The 15,729-nt window shown below is 44.7% G+C and overlaps 1 protein-coding gene across 1 annotated transcript; it reads right to left on the reverse strand.

Annotated features, from left to right (window-relative positions):
* Positions 1-10,543: 10,543 nt before the first annotated feature.
* On the reverse strand, positions 10,544-14,823 carry LOC104075019 (serine/threonine-protein kinase PDIK1L-like). The gene is made up of 3 exons (XM_009575356.1): positions 14,201-14,823; positions 12,913-13,129; positions 10,544-10,930 (listed from the first exon to the last, which is right to left on the reverse strand). Exons 1-3 carry the CDS (start codon positions 14,744-14,746, stop codon positions 10,695-10,697), a joined length of 999 nt encoding a protein of 332 aa, XP_009573651.1. The 5' UTR covers positions 14,747-14,823; the 3' UTR covers positions 10,544-10,694.
* Positions 14,824-15,729: the final 906 nt, after the last annotated feature.

Consider the following 15,729-nt stretch of genomic DNA (forward strand, 5'->3'; position numbering starts at 1 on the left):
GGGTGGAGTCACCGTCCCTGGCAGTATTTAAAAGAGGTGTAGATGTGGTGCTTAGGAACATGGTTTAGTGGTGGACCTGGCAGTGTTAGTTTAACAGTTGGATTCGATGATCTTAAGGGTCTTTTCCAACCTAAATCACAGAATAGTTTGGGTGGGAAGGGCCATCTAGTTAAAGGCCATCTAGTCCAGCCCCCTGCAATGAGCAGGGACATCTTCAACTAGAGCAGGTTGCTCAGTGCCTGATTCCGATAGAATCAGAAATGCCTACGTTTTTCAGGCCCGTCTGGGCCCCTCTGTCCTCTCTGCTCTGGTGCTCGGCCTGAGCTTGGAGGACCTGATGGGCATCACCCTACTTGTACAGCTCTGCAGCAAAAAAAACCCAGATCCACCACAGCACCTGCACACACCCGTGCCGTTTTCCCAACAAAAACGCGCCCCTGGATACCTCCAGCTGGTTGCCTTGCCGACCACAGCTGCCTGTTGGTCATCCCGGTGCAATACCTGTCCTCGCTGCCTGTGGCTTTGCAGGCAGAAGCGGTTCCTGCCCCTTGAAGCCACGCGAGTGAATGCGCAACCCAGGTCGGGCGAGATGAACTAGGTGAACGCGGTGATTCAACAACCTCCTCAGGCAAAAAAAAAAAGCTGTTGCTGGGAGCCGCAGGATCTGACGTGCCGATGGCTTTTGGCAGAGCGCGGTGCTGAGCGGCTCCGGACAGTAACTCCTACAAGGTAGACGAGCTGGCTCCAGGAGAAGGATGTCTGACTGCAGCCTAACAGTAGCAGGAAGCTGGAAATTTAAGAGCAGCTGGAGATACCTCAAAAACTTGAGGTGTTCAAGCCTAAGATGGCCAAGCTGAAGCATTGTCATTACAGGAACTGAGCCATAAAACGAGAGGACACCCACACCGGGATAAACACGGTTAGGGAGAGTATGAGCAGCTCTGCTGTCATTAATGTTAAGGGCAACTTTAACATCTAGTAGGCCCTTCTACATCTGAAAGGGATGAATTTAGCAGAATAGGTGTTGCTCACTTTGGAGAAAATAAAGTAGTATCTGTTTCCTGATTCTGGTTCGGCTTATCCTGCGTCCGGCTGCAAACTCTAAGCCACGGTTAGCTCTGTTGCTTGCCGAGACCCCAGCAGCTCTGTTCATTATAAAACAATGAACTGGGAAAAAAAAAACCAAAGAGAAATGTGGGGGGGAGGGGGCAGGAAAAGGCAAGTAAAGCAGAAATACCTAATGACACAGGACAGCCTCTCTGGTGAGGCCAGAGAGCAGGGTGGCGGGGATCTGACCTGCTCTCAAGGATCGATCCCCCTCTGCCAGCTCGGATTTTGTTTTTCCTCTTCGCTCGCATCCTTCGTGCGGCAGCAGCAGGGGCTGCCTCCTGCCTTCAGAGCAATAAGCAGTCACGCCAGGGGCTCGCGGAATCTGCAACGAAAAGGAGAAAATTAAATCAAGAGAAGCAGGAGCCAGAAAGGAGCCTGATTTTAAAAAATACAGCAGTCACGATCCGGCTGTGCTCATCAGCTTTGTTTAATAAGGAGTCGGTGGGTCGGAAAAACAAAATCAAGGTAAAACAGCACCGCTCAGACCTCGGGTAAACAGCAGCGTGAAATCTTTGGGCTCATCTTGAGTCCTTTTCCAAATGGGAAAGAAGTAGTTTGGCATCAATTTATTGACATCGCTGCCTGCTTCCCCTTGTCGCTTCCCCGTCTCAGCTGGCACAGGGGCGCGGACGGCTCTGCGGGATTTCATGCCCAAAGTCCCCTTCCAAAGGCCACCAGCCCCTGCACTGACTCACAGACCCGCTTTGGTGGTTTTAAACTCTTGCAGCAACACGCTTGGCTTTATTTTCTTTTTTTTCCCCCCTCTTTCAGTTCGTTTGTAATTGTGGGAAAAAGCCAAATGTGGTGAGTTTAGCCTCAATCTTTCATGTAAGCAGAAGGCTGAGGCTACTCAGTCACAAACTGACAGCTAAACTCATTCAGTAGACGTCTTCAGCAGAAGTTGGTGCTAGTTTAAAGGAAAAGGTTAAAAAAAGCCCGAAACTCTTAAGTCACTGTGTACAAATTCCTCTGTAGATGCCTGTTTTCACTGATGCTTCCTCCCAGAATCTATGCAGATCTAGTTTTTGTCCAAATACTGATGATACCATGATGAAAATTAAATATAAGCTTTGTTATGGCTGTGGCTACCAGCAGTTGTTATAATACCCAGTGATGGTTCTTGGGCACTAGATCTAGGTCTAAGCCTTACATATATGCCATATAAGCTTTACATACATGTATTTTCATCCCTGGAAGGACTTGATGCATCCCATAGCCCTTTCAGATCACTTCCTGGGAAGCCAGTGGTGGACCCCAAGCTCAGTACACTGCTCCTGGGACACACACCCTCATGCAGGAGCACCCTTAGGAGGTCCTTCCCTCTCTGCTGCCGCTGGGATTTCCAACTCCTGCATCATTGCATGTATCAGGGCGGTTCTAGAAATTCATCTCCCATTAGTATAGTTTCTTTAATTAAACCTTGATGCTTGTATTTCGCTTGGGAGCCAACTGTCCCAGAAGGTTTGCTGGGATTAGGGGAGCCAGAGGTAGCAGGGCAATGACACCAGGGTCTTGATCCCGGCACAGGGCACACGGGTGTCCGTGTCACTCGCTATGGGGCTGGACCCACATCGCGGCTCAGCGCAGCTCACAAGACATCCACGAAGGCACTTTAAAAACCACTTTCTCAAAAACTTAAACCCCAAACTTTCTGCGGGAGGGCAAGTGTCGATGGCTTTTGGGTTTTACGCCCCTGTGTGTCCATCAGCACATGGCGGACGGTGGCTTCCAACTTCCCTCTTGCCCATTTTCCTGGGAAACCCGGCCACTTTGCACTCCAGGCCGTTCTGCAAACAGCGCTTTGAATAGGGAGCAAGCACGAGGCTGTGCCGAGCAGGAGCACTGCGAGGAGGTGTGAATAATGCCAGTAGGCTGCGCATTGTTTCAATTTAAAAACAACTCGATCTAAATTCTCTGATCCTCTGTGAGAATAAAGGAAAGCTAAGTAAGCTTAAAAGGGAGCAAACCACTGCTTCCAGCTTCAAAAAGCCTCAGCAAAATCAATTAAGAGTGTACAAAGAATCTTGAGAGAACAACAGGGACTGACAGATTGAACCGCACGAGCTCGTTACCTTTTCAAATCATCTCTCGCTATGATGTTCCTGCGCAACATCAGCCGTGGCACGTAGGTGTCTTTACATTTCGCCTGCGAGCGTACCTGGATCTTACTTTGCAAATACAGCGTTAGTGTTTTATGCGCTACGGAAACAGCCTCCTTTGATGGGGGAAGGCAGCAGCTATTTAATGGAACAAAGGAGCAACGTGTTCAAAGTTTAGGATGAGAGAGGAGGAACAACGAATGTGAACTGAGTGCCCCAGTGTCAAAGGTTTTGATTAGGAAACAGTCTGTATCCATCTCTGATGGGTTAAGCTGCAGGTTTCCCTATTTTCCTTATTTTTCAAAAATATTTCTCTAGATTCAGTCAGTCCACGAGTGACGCCAGTTCACTTCTGCACCCACGCAAGTCAATAACTTCGTTCTTACCTCTCCAGCCGTGAAGAAATTAAATTCTTCCTCTGAACCCTTCGCAAGGGGAACGTTTCTAGCTGATGAACGGGGATCACAGGAGCAGCGACGCCGCGGCCTGCAGCTTTCAGTGAAACCAACCGCCGCGGCTCCCGTCCCTCCTCCCCCCCACGCCTCCAGAACCGGTCGGCAAATCTGCTTTCCTTATCTCCTCCTGAGCCCCGGCTGAGATGAGACGCTTAATCCAACCGGCTCCTGTGTCCCCCCTTGGAATGATCGATACCTCCAGCCACCCCATCTGCATGTCGGTTGCCTACAGATAACTGCTCAGTGACAGGCGTCCGGAGCGCCTTCGTTAGTTTTGTGATTAGCAGACCTGTGAATTTATTTAGTTCCAAAAAACGCTTCCCAGCAGCTGTAAAACTACCAGCTACCGTGATGTATTTAACAGGCACAGGAAAAAAGACCTTCTGCTTCTGCTGTCTGGCGAGCTGTGCTGGGATTTATGACTAACCGAGGATTCTGCTAATGAATGATTTCGAGGCAATGCTTAAATTTTAGAGAAAAATAGAATAGTATTGACTGACTTGATCCTGACTGGGGACGGTAGCGAGTATTTAATTCTTCCCTAGATAAATTCAGCCCCTAGCTATCTTGCATCTCTGTGAGTGATGTTATTTGTCCCACTGAAAAAAAATTAACTAGTCTGAAGCATCCTTAATCCAAAGCAATCAATTTAACTGCCTGCCTCGATGGACAGCTCCAGCATTTAGAGAGGCTATTCTAACAAGCCACGCCGATGCACATGAGGCTCCTTGCAGGGGAGAGAATAAAAATGGAGAACGAACTTACATTTTTCCCCACCAAAGCAGAACAAAGCTTCACCTTCACTATCTGTTCACTCAAAATACAAAGCTGAATCACAGATCCACATTCCTCTCCGTTCTTTTCTCTTTTCTTCAAGAGAGATTATGACCATAGATAAAAAAAAAAATTGGAGTGATACATCCTTAGTCACCGCTGCGTGTGCTCTGACCTAGGGAAAAATCAACAGTGTCAAAGCCCCGCGAGCCGGGCGCTGAGCCGAGGCACCCACTCGCAGCCCTGTCGCCCCGTGACGCACTCGACAGCGCCGTTCTCTTCCTAAAACGTGAAGTCACGCAAGCAGCTATCACCGGCAAATGTCTTCCTCCAGTCACCAAAGCAGCGGTTTTCACCAAGACCCAGCTACTTTACCATGACGGGAGCGACGGGCAGCAATATTTAGGGTTCAGCGCTTTAGGGTGAGAAAGGACAGCGGCATCGCCATCTCCCCCAGGAGCTGGAAGAAAAACTGTCTACGAACAGGGCATCAGCAGCTAAACAAGAGTTTAGGAACTCCCTGAACCAAAGGCTGTTCTAAACCACTCTTCAGTCACCGCTCGTAGATTTATCTTCCACAAGTAGGTACGATTTAAGCCCTCTGACACTTCTGCCATCACCAGGGAGTTCAGCAACTCAGCTCTGCGCTGTGTGAAACCTGTGCACCCCCCAGGCACCCCCTTAGTTCTCATAGCACAAGGGGGGAGCATCCATTCAATAAAGAGGAGTTTGGTTTATCCATAACATACATAATTTAACAAACTTCCCATCCCCCATTCCCAAATTGTAGCTCTTTGACAAACTTCTCTGTATTTTTCTTTTTTTTTTTTGCTCAGCTCTATTATTATTAACGAGCTGCATACAGCTTTTGAAACAGAATACCATGGATTCATGCACTCTTCCATTTCATTCTGTTCCTTTCCCAGCTACAGACATTACATTTACCCTTTAGATCACTTTTGAATATTGAGCTTGTTTTCAGAGCGCTACACGCAGCAACTCCAGGATTCTCCCCGCCGCCCCTTTCCCTAAGGAATAGTCACTTAAATTAGAGGCTGTCATTGCATATATTCATTTACCAATTCACCAGGTATTAGAGTAAGACTTACTAAATTGTAGTACCTAAAAAAAAAAAGTGTCACATGTGATTCTAATGAGATGCTCAGTATTACCACACTTTTTAATGCATTAGTAAAAAACCACAGCATTTTATTAATTTATAAAATACAGAGTTTCAAGCGATTAAAGCATACGTACAGACTAGCTAAAAATATCTAGCAGCTGTGAGGATTCTCGCCTAGCATGGCAAAATAAGGAAGAAAATGAGTAAACGGCCATTCTTGTGCCCTGCAATTTTCTCACGTGTTGCGAGGGTGTGCAAACCTCTCTGTATTCCAGAAAAATGGACCTAGTCTCAACTAAAAAGAAGCCCTGGAAGACCACCAGCATGCTCTGAGGAGAGATGGCAGAAAGCAGACAATAGAGTAGAGGTGGCCACAGGATTAGAAAGAGAAGGATGAAGAAACCTTACTTCAGAATAGCAGGAAAGTATTTATAACCAAAAGCATACAGTCCTGATTCCCCAGAACTCCAAGATTAGTTAGAAATTGAGGCAAAAACTAGGACTAGGTAAAACTGGGCTGTACTGCAGGTGTAGAGCTGCAGTCAAAGCCAGACCTGTCTCCTACCAGAAGACAGAAGTCCTGTCCAGACCAGGGTGACTGTGGCTCTTGATAACAAAAGATCCAGACCCCCATTTTCAGCTCGTTTCCAGTCACCCTACGGTCTGTCTGCACAGAGGTGTCAAGAGCTGAATGAGCTTCAGAGTGTCTGTCCTTGCTGCACACATTTCATACACACTAGCACTGTTGGACTAGGTCTTCTCTAAATTCAAAAGTCAAGTTTAATTTAAAGACCTGAATTAACTTATTTTTTTTATACTTTCCCGCAACAGCTCTTTTCAGGGACCGCTCCCGTTGGGTAGTCCGTTTGTTACCTGTTACGGGGATAGAGGTCAATTAATGCTTGTTTGTGCAGGAAAAACATATTTTACAGCTTATGAGAAAATATTACGCTTCCCCATGGAAGGCCAGTGGAGCCTCTGGATAAAGTCATGGAAGGAAGAAAGATCCTCTCCATGCATTTAGCTTATGACACACTGCTTATAATACAGAATCTTCTATATCGCAGCCACAATCTTAGTAGAGTAGGACAAGGGGAAGGAATATATAATCTATTTCTAACAGAAATACATATATTTCTGTCCTCTGTGGGGCATAGGTGGCGCAGAGGGGCTCAGCATGTTCCCTTGCTTTTGGCAGTTAATTCCTTTCCTACAAAGGAAGCTGTCCCTGAAGGACACTGTTTTACCTCCGCACAACAGAAGAGCATAGGAGGAACCTTTTCCAGGAGCTCCCACCTCCTTAAGAAAAGCGAAGATCAGCAGTAGTTTACAGATACATTAAAATATTTTTCAAACAGGGCACAAATTAGACTCCCCATTTACCTGCCAAGATTCCAGTTCAGTCCTTTTCATTTCCCTTGTAAGAACAGCTGGCATAAGCAGCTAACACAGCAGGAAGCATGATTCCTTAAACTACTTTAAGTGTTAGTGACGCATACGTTCTAATCAAGAGTTGGCATCTTTACATTCTTTGTATTTATTTTAAGAAAGCATTTTAGTTAATCTAAGCAAGAATATTCAAAAGCTACTGTGAAGAAACATTTTTGTTTCTGCTCAAACTTTTCAGAATAGACACTCAACACTTTGCCAGCTCATTCAGCAGACATCACTCAGTTACGTGGCCAAGCAACACAGAGCGAAGGATTACACAAAAAAAAGCTCCAGTTAAACCTCCTAAAGACAACTTCTGTGCCAAGGACAAGCGACATGGCGTTATCAGTGAGAAGCCAGGGCTGGAAAGGCAGTCAACACGCAATGGGGCAGAGAAGTCCGTCTCCAGACGGTTTCTGTGTTTCTTTGCCGTCCTTCGAAAGGGCAGTCACAGGACGGGAACAAGAGGATGCACAGGGGTTGCTTTAAAAAGAGCAAGCTCAGAAACTCTACAACTGTGCCGAGTATGGCCAGTCAAGGTCACCTCAGTCAAGTTTTCACCTACGCTACTCGCTGCATAAAAGAACGCATATATAAAAACACCAAAGGTTTGCATAAAAATAGATTTTTTGTAGTTCTCCTCTTAAAATTACTGTACAAATAAATAAAGTTATTGTCCATTTAAATATAACCGTTTGGGAAAACTGGAAGCTGGCAACAGTCTTCTGATCGACCCACTCATTCCAAAGGAAGGCAGAGTTGTTCGCCATCTCTGAGGCCTCCAGATTGCAGCAGGATACCTGCAAATGAAACACACCAAAGTTGCAAAATAAAATACTTCTTAGCGAGAGCACTGGTCTGTACCAAAGGTCCCCTGGCCCACTGTTCTGCCTCAGGGACATCAACAGCATGCATATGCTTAGGGAAGAGCAAGGGGCAGGTACACAAACAGGGTTTCCTCAGTAAAAATCCCAGTTCTGAGCAATGTTTAACTTAAGGACTTCCTGAATCACAGGTTATATCCATATCCTTGTCTTTAAATTCATGAAAGAAAACTCATTTAGATGTTTTTCACACTGTTCTGAGGAGATTTAGTGTTTGGCTGCCCTAGACTGTAGAGTTCATTGCCGATGATAACAAAGCATTACGGAAAAAAAAAAGTATCTCCTGTTTGATTCGAACTTGCTATTGGAGAATTTCTTCTGAAGCACCTAGATTTAGCGTTGCGAGAAACCCTTTTCAGCCTCTGTGCTACTCCTGATTTGAGATTAGGAAAGTCGGATATGAAATTAGTCTGTTTTCTGGACTGAAGCATCCATGAATTATTGTTTAAGACCCCATTTTAGAAAGGCGAGTTGGTTTTCATTTCAGTCCACACTAACACAGCAGCTGACAGCATTTTCAGCAGCGTGAGACTAGCGCCTCGTGGTGTGAAACGCTGTGCCACAAGTCATTGCTGCATCAACTCCGATTACACGCCAAAAGCAAGTCTAGTAGGTATTCAGCTAGCTTCCTACCGAAGAGGAAAATAAAATAAACGAAGAGGATTGAGACAGACGGGGTTTTCAGGGATACGTCCTGGCTGTGCTGGCATTTTTCTTCTGAACCTAGTCTGCAAACCTATTTACCATTACGGTTTCATAATGAAAAAGGAAAGTCAACAGGAGTAAGCCCGACACTGTGCTGCTAGAGCTTTTTTTTCTCTTTATCCTTCCTCGCAAATTCCTCTATAGCAGGCTAACCACTTCAGGGCTGGCCTGCCAACTAGTGGTACTGTTGCTATTACAGTATGCCAGGCCTCCTGTTTCAGGTGGGAGTCCCCAGAACTGCAGATCCTATCAGACTAATCAAGTAGTTTTCAGTGATAATACTGATTTTTCTAGATAAAAAGAAGTGTTGGTCTTGTCCAGTGAGATTTCAGAAAGGCATTTGATGTAGTACCACACAAGAAAGTATTAGATAGACAGGAGAAGACTGGGATTAGTAAAAAAGATGTAAGGCAGTTAACCTGTCCCAAGGGAAAACTGAAACAGGTAATTTGGAAATTAAGAGGCTAGAGTAGAGTTTTATCAAGATTGGCACTGGCAATGAACTTGTTTAATTAATGTTTTCACTAACAGCCTTGGCACAATTAGAAGTGTGCCGATGACACAAAGCTGGAGGTTTTACGGTTATAAAAAAGGATGAGGAAATATACAGGGTCATTCACCGTTTCTTCTAACTGACAGGGGATTAAATTCGGCAATTAAAAACGTAAGGTCATGCATCTGTGAACAAAAGTAACTGCTGTAACCCAAAATGTTATTGATTTGAAGCAACTCAAGTCAAAAAGGGCTTTAGGATACAAAGCAATTATGAGAGGATTAAGTGATATAGATATGAAAGGAGAGAGATGCGATCCTGGAATACATCGGGAGGAATATTTCCAAGGCTAGATAGTAAATGCTGGTGCTTTACAAGGACCTGAAGAGACTCGTCTAGAATAAGTGCAGAAATTATCTGTATATAGAGGAGATGGAGGAGCCAACCTCGATGGAACCAACCAACGAACCTTGGACAGGAAGAAATGCTGCTAAGGTTACAATTGTTCTCTATAGTAGTTCAGAATGGGCAAACACCCAGGAAGGAGAAGAACATTTTAAGCTGAAGGACGAGTCTGCCAGAAGATCAAGAGTATTAAACTGATCAAAAATGCATTTGTGTTGCAAAGGACAATGTCCTTAGCTATAAGGACAGCCAGATGCTCGGTCCCAGTGACGGTATCAGACACAAAAACCTTTATTTCTATGATGCATTTATCAAAGAAATTCTAGGATATGAAGCCCATGATAGCAGAAGACAGGACTTGAAAATCCTGGAAACTCCATTCTGTATTTTCATTGCTCTGCTGAAAGACACGGAATCTGACAGACCGTCTTAAATCTTATGTTGGACGGTCAAACTTCCATCAAGGCAGATACTAAAGAAGCCATCAAGAACTCACAAGGATTAGGATCAAATTTGTTTTTCAAAACGGGCACATAAAAACAACAGTCTCACTGCAGGACTCAGCAAGACTACCAGACTTCCAGTCCAGCCTTTTCCAAGACATTCTTCGAGGCCTTTACATGTTAAACATGACAGGAAGCTTCATGACAGGAAGCTCCTCTATCATCTGATAGACTCAGAGCATTAACAGTGCTTTAATTAAAAAAAAAAAAAAAAAAATCTGTCTTTAATCTGACAGTTACTATTATAGCTGAATACCATATTTAAGATGCACACCTACAAATATACCGTAACCTTGCTCACTTCAGCTTCTATTTAGTTAGCAAATATATTGTAAAAGCAACAAACAAGCACAGGTAAATGCTGGAATGATGGCAGAAATCTGCCCTCATTTGTGGAAATGGATGAGGTTTAGGGTAAAGGACAGGCTGGCCCAAATACAGACAGCGCAGCCAGTTCCCTGAACAAACACCATTAAGGAGGCAAAAGTTTCTTAGGTGTACTTCAACCAAATTCCTTTTCTCAAACGTTTATAGAAGCCTTTTCTTCTTCTAGTTTGATTGCATCTTTCCATCACTGAATTTTCAGAACTGCTACAGGTCACATTTCATTTAGAGGGCTTTGGCCTCGAGGTCAATAACAAAAAATCCCCTGTAAGCTCAGCCTAAACAGGCAGTAGCCTGGCAGAGACACTAACCTGAACGTCCTTCGTCTCTACGAGACAGAGCGTTGACGCTTTTTGCCATAGGAGATTTGCCTGATTCGGACTTCTAGTTGGAAGGCATCCAATCTTTCCTTTGGGTTAAAAGCCAGCATATCATGCAGGAGCTTGCAGAGATCAGCTGGCATGGACTTCTTGTTCTTCAGGGGAATTTGTAATTTCATGTTGGGATTCTCCAGCAACGCTTCTCCGAGGGGAATAAGCTCCTTGCCTTGGCAGATGTAAGTTCCTGAACACAGATTAGAAGGAGTCAGCTTATACAGGTAGAGGAAAGTCTACACAAAATGCTGTCACGCACAGTACAGATAGACAGTCTGGAAAACAAAACATCTGAAAGATTACCAGAACTATCACTTATTAAGAGGTGACCGCCAACTCAAATATTGGGAGAGGCTGTTATCAGAAGAGGCTTTTACTTTCAAACAGTAATCAAGATGTTGCACAAGGCCATGTGCGTAACCATGCGTGGAACAGAAGGAGCATGTTTAAGCATGGCGTGCCCGTCAAACAGTTATATGGGCCATCTGCAGAGAAAATGCGCTGCTGCAATGAAATTCCTCCATTTTGCTCCATTTCACCCTACTAGCAGACACGGAAGTTCTAGAAAAGGGAGGGAGACTGTGCTTGGCTGAGGTGACTTGAAAGAGTTAAACACAAAACTTATTTGCTCAGTTAGTCAAACAATTTTCAATTAAAATGACAGTGTATGCCATTTACCGTTAGCCAATTTCTCCTCAGCAAGATTAAGGAAGGGAAATGTAAATTTGCTCCTGGTAATCTAAATAATTTCACCGGTTGTTGAAAACGATTAACTGCCTTCCAAAACAGACAGTAAAAACAGCTTTGCTCACTCAAGCTGTTCTGCCCCTGCACCAGGCAAAGAATAAATGTTTCAAAGGCAGTGACCTGTCCGTGCATAGAAAAGGTTGGCCTTGCAAACTCCTTATCTCAAGTTGGCGGGTAGCTATTTTAATGAAATCTATTCATGCTTTGGTCTCAGCTGCAGCCATTTGCTTGTTTCTGTAGGCAGGAACTAAAACATTTATCAATGTTTGGCATTTTAAAAAGAAATAAACAATAGAATTAGAACTGAGCCTACTTAAAGTTGAAAAAAAAAAAAAAAATTAAAGGGGTAGCACAATAGCTTCTGAAAGTTCTTCCGTAGAAATTCCTTTTAAGAATTTAAACACTTAAACGAAAGACAGACAGGTATACTATGATCTCAGAGCCTGGGTAGATGTCTTCAATTATTATGCTAATGTGCATGACTGGCAGTCTCTCCTCTCAAGATGGATTTTCCACTGCAATATACTTTTCTGAAATCATTTAGTACAAAGTATTTCAAGCGTAGATGTGGGGGATTTGGAGAAAGGAGGAGGCGGCAAGAGAGCAGGCCATCGGAGGAGTCATCCCTGTGAGATCTTGCATCTCTCAACTGTGAGGAAACTCAGCCAGATGGCAGTGAAGCTTACCTAAACATCTTTTCCCAGTTTATTACTTGGCTCCTTGGAACATCCTTTCAGTGCTCCGAGTGATCCCGTCCCTTGCTTATGCCAAGTCAAGGATACAAGTGAACCCTTAAGCCCAATTCCAGAAAGGTTTTGGTTTTAAGAGCATTAAAAGCATTTCTGAGCAAATGGAAGTATACAGATACTAAATCCCCTATGAAGAGCGTAGCTGTAAGACAGATGCCTCACCAACGGCTACGAGCTTTTTCTCTTACAATTCTTCACTGACAATAAGGGCCAAATCCATTTTTGAAGAGCGTTCCTTAGGGTAAGGAAGGCCTGACAGCAGAGAAGCCAGAAGCAATCTTTCCCTTAACCTTTAAATCCCACAGAGTATTTCTGGCAGAAGGAACGATCTTCCAAACAAAATGATTTGTAAATATAAAAAGCATTCCCTCTGCCTTAGTGATATCTCTTCAAGACCGAAACCCTGCATGAGAAGCAACCAAATTAGAAGCAACACGTGCTGAAGAAAAAGACATTTCTTTGCAGCCCTCTTAAAAACAAAAACCCAAAACAGCCAAAACCCACCAACTTTGGGTTTCTTTGGGTTGCAAAGTGCTTGCAAATTCCTGGAAAAAGCCACATCCAAAGCATATATGTCACAGCATTTGTAAGTATGCCTGGGAGAAACACCTCTCAGAGGATCCCTACAGATCCAGAACGTCCCCTGACGACAGGACAGCACTGATCTGATCCTCACCAAGCAATTCCTTCTCAGTATCCCCGTCTCGGAAGGTGATCCTCTCGACCATAGCCCAGAAAATGATCCCAAGGGCAAATATGTCAGCCTTCGCAGTGTAATGACCTTCCCACACTTCTGGAGCCATGTAGAAGTTTGACCCACACGCAGAGGAGAAGCGATGCTGGTTCACATTCCCTTTCCCCTGACACACCTTGCTGAGGCCAAAATCTGCTACCTGCAATGCATAAGAAGAAAAGCAAAATAACCTATTCACAAACATCAAGTTTACAAGCGCGTTTACAAACAGCGCCTCTGTGAATTCCACTCTGAAATCCACCACAGCGTGGCACTGACACTTGTGGGGTGGCAACCCTAGTGAAACAAAGAGCTGGTTATACCCTGTTAGCTGTCCATTCCCCAACTCCTTTTCTGTTGTTTGTTCCCCTTCCTAAGATGGGCAAAACAAGTATCTGTTTGTTATCTTTCTGTGAAGTTCATTCTGAGTACGTCTAATCGGGCATAAACATACCTTGAACAACATCTAGGGTAGAAGTGGCTCTTACTGTTCCACAGCGAGTGCACTCAATCTCTTGCATTACCATTATTATCCACAGTGATTAAGATGGCATTGATTTAAATGTCCCTTGACGGCTCTACAGGTCGAAGTACAAATACCATTATTGATCCGAATGGTCAAGAAATGAATTATCTGCAAGGCACCGATCTGTTATTTTATGTCTAACCACGGGAACTCTCGGGATTGAAAGTTCAGGAGCAAGATGGCTCCCAGCTTTTCCAGCTCTCTGAAAAGCAGCTGTACAGACTTTCAGTCTGGTGCTACAAGAAAGGCAGCTAGCCAGTCTTCATCTCAGTCAGGGCATCAACCCACACGAAGCACAAAGACATTCCTCACCTCCCCTGAACATCAATATGTGCTTGAGGCAGCAATATTGGAAGTGCTAGCTGTTGTAACAGGGCAGTATGTTCTTAAAGTTTAAGGGCACAGAAAATACTGCTTCATTTTTGACTGGTCATGATCTCCCTGATTATCTAGCGTGCAGAAGTTAGACAGCCCTGAACTGCTCCTCTCAACAGTGGATGAAGGACATTACAGAAAGACACCATCGTGACCTCTACTTCCTTCCAGGACTCCTGAAAAAAAAAGCCCACAAGTGATATCGGATGTTCTGAGTACATTTAGTACAAGCTACAAATATCATAAGACTCACCAAAAGACCTTTCCAAAGCACGTGATGCACGAGCATGTAGATCATATACTTGTTACAGCAAAGTTTTATTCCCTTACCTTTACTATGGGACTTCCACGTCTATGAGAAATCAAAATATTGTCAGATTTCAGGTCCCTGTGCACTATCTGGTTTCTGTGCAGGAAAGCCACAGCGCTGCTGAGCTGCCGCATGAAGCTGTTATTCAGCTGAGCATCCGGGCTGCGAGACAGCAGGTATTCATTCATGTTGCCACCATCACAGAACTCCATCACAAACCACAGAAAGCAGGCCGATTTGGGATCCATGCACCTCCGCCCTTTCAGGCAGGTCTCAATTAGCAGCAAATGGCTGTCTGATTTCCTGTAACGATGACTAATTGGCTGAAAGACTTGGCCATTCTGCAGGATACACTCCTCCAACTGGATCACGTTTTCATGTTGCCTCTGGATGCTCTGCAGGGCCCAGAACTCTTGCAGAGCCAGTTCTACATTTTCGGGCACGTTACAGTGCATCCTTTTAACTGCTACTTTGCTTCTAGTTTGATTAACGATGGCCTCATAAACCACGCCATAGCTCCCTCGGCCCACTTCTCGAACGATGCTGTACTTGGCTTCCGTAGCCATCCCTCACTTCGGCCCAGTGAACAGCAAATCAGAGGAAAATATTTGAACTCATGGCAATCAGTCGTCACCTGCAGTAAAACCCTGGAAGAGAAGGGGATAAAAAGCTTAAAACTCTCCTAAAGCAAGCAGCTTACCAACAATAAACTACAAATACTTCCAACCGGTATCAATTTTAGCGATGTATGCACCGGTATATGCACCGGTATATGATGCAGCTGCATGAGGACCGATAGCTAAAGCTGGTTTTAAGAGAAAGCCTATACCCGTGGTAGCTTTGAGACATTACCAAGTACAATCCTGACTGCACAGTGGGATACAGCCACCTGGGAAGTGACATTGATTTGTCCACAGCGGATGAGGTTTAGTGAGAAAGAAAAAGAACTATGTAGACACGTTTCCTAAGCAGGGCAGGAAAGGGAAGACAAGACCTCCTGGGTAACAGCTGAACTTACTGTTACCAGAATTGACTTTTAAAGAAATGAAGTTAGCCAGAAGTGCCAGTTTGACACTAGATCTTTCACCCTCACTTTTCCCCCTCATAAATTTACTTATCTGTCAACGGCTACATCATGTCCCTGCACTTCCACCACCAATTTTCTACCAGTCCATGCCCTGATACTCACCCCCTTTCTCCAGCTCACCCTCTTCCAACCCCTTCACAAGCCTTACACTGCACTTTCCCTCCACCTCAAGCTCCCTGTCCCATTCCCAGGCCACCTACCCCAGGTTCTTCTTCATTTCACTCTCTAGCACAGGCTTTCCCTGTGATTCTCATGGTCCCTCATTCAATTCCCCCCTCAGCCCTATCCCTGATAACCCAGCTCCCATTTTAGCCCCTCATCTCCCTGCTCCAGTGCTCTTCAACACCAGCCCAAGTTTTGCTCCTTAAGCAACACATGAATTCTTCTCTCCCAACTCAATTTTTCTCTGCTTTCATGCCCCGCGTGTTCCTTTCCCAATCCCCTAAACCCCTCCCCCCTACT

The sequence above is a fragment of the Fulmarus glacialis genome, unplaced genomic scaffold (assembly GCF_000690835.1).
Source record: "Fulmarus glacialis isolate BGI_N327 unplaced genomic scaffold, ASM69083v1 scaffold19803, whole genome shotgun sequence".
Taxonomy (NCBI): domain Eukaryota; kingdom Metazoa; phylum Chordata; class Aves; order Procellariiformes; family Procellariidae; genus Fulmarus; species Fulmarus glacialis.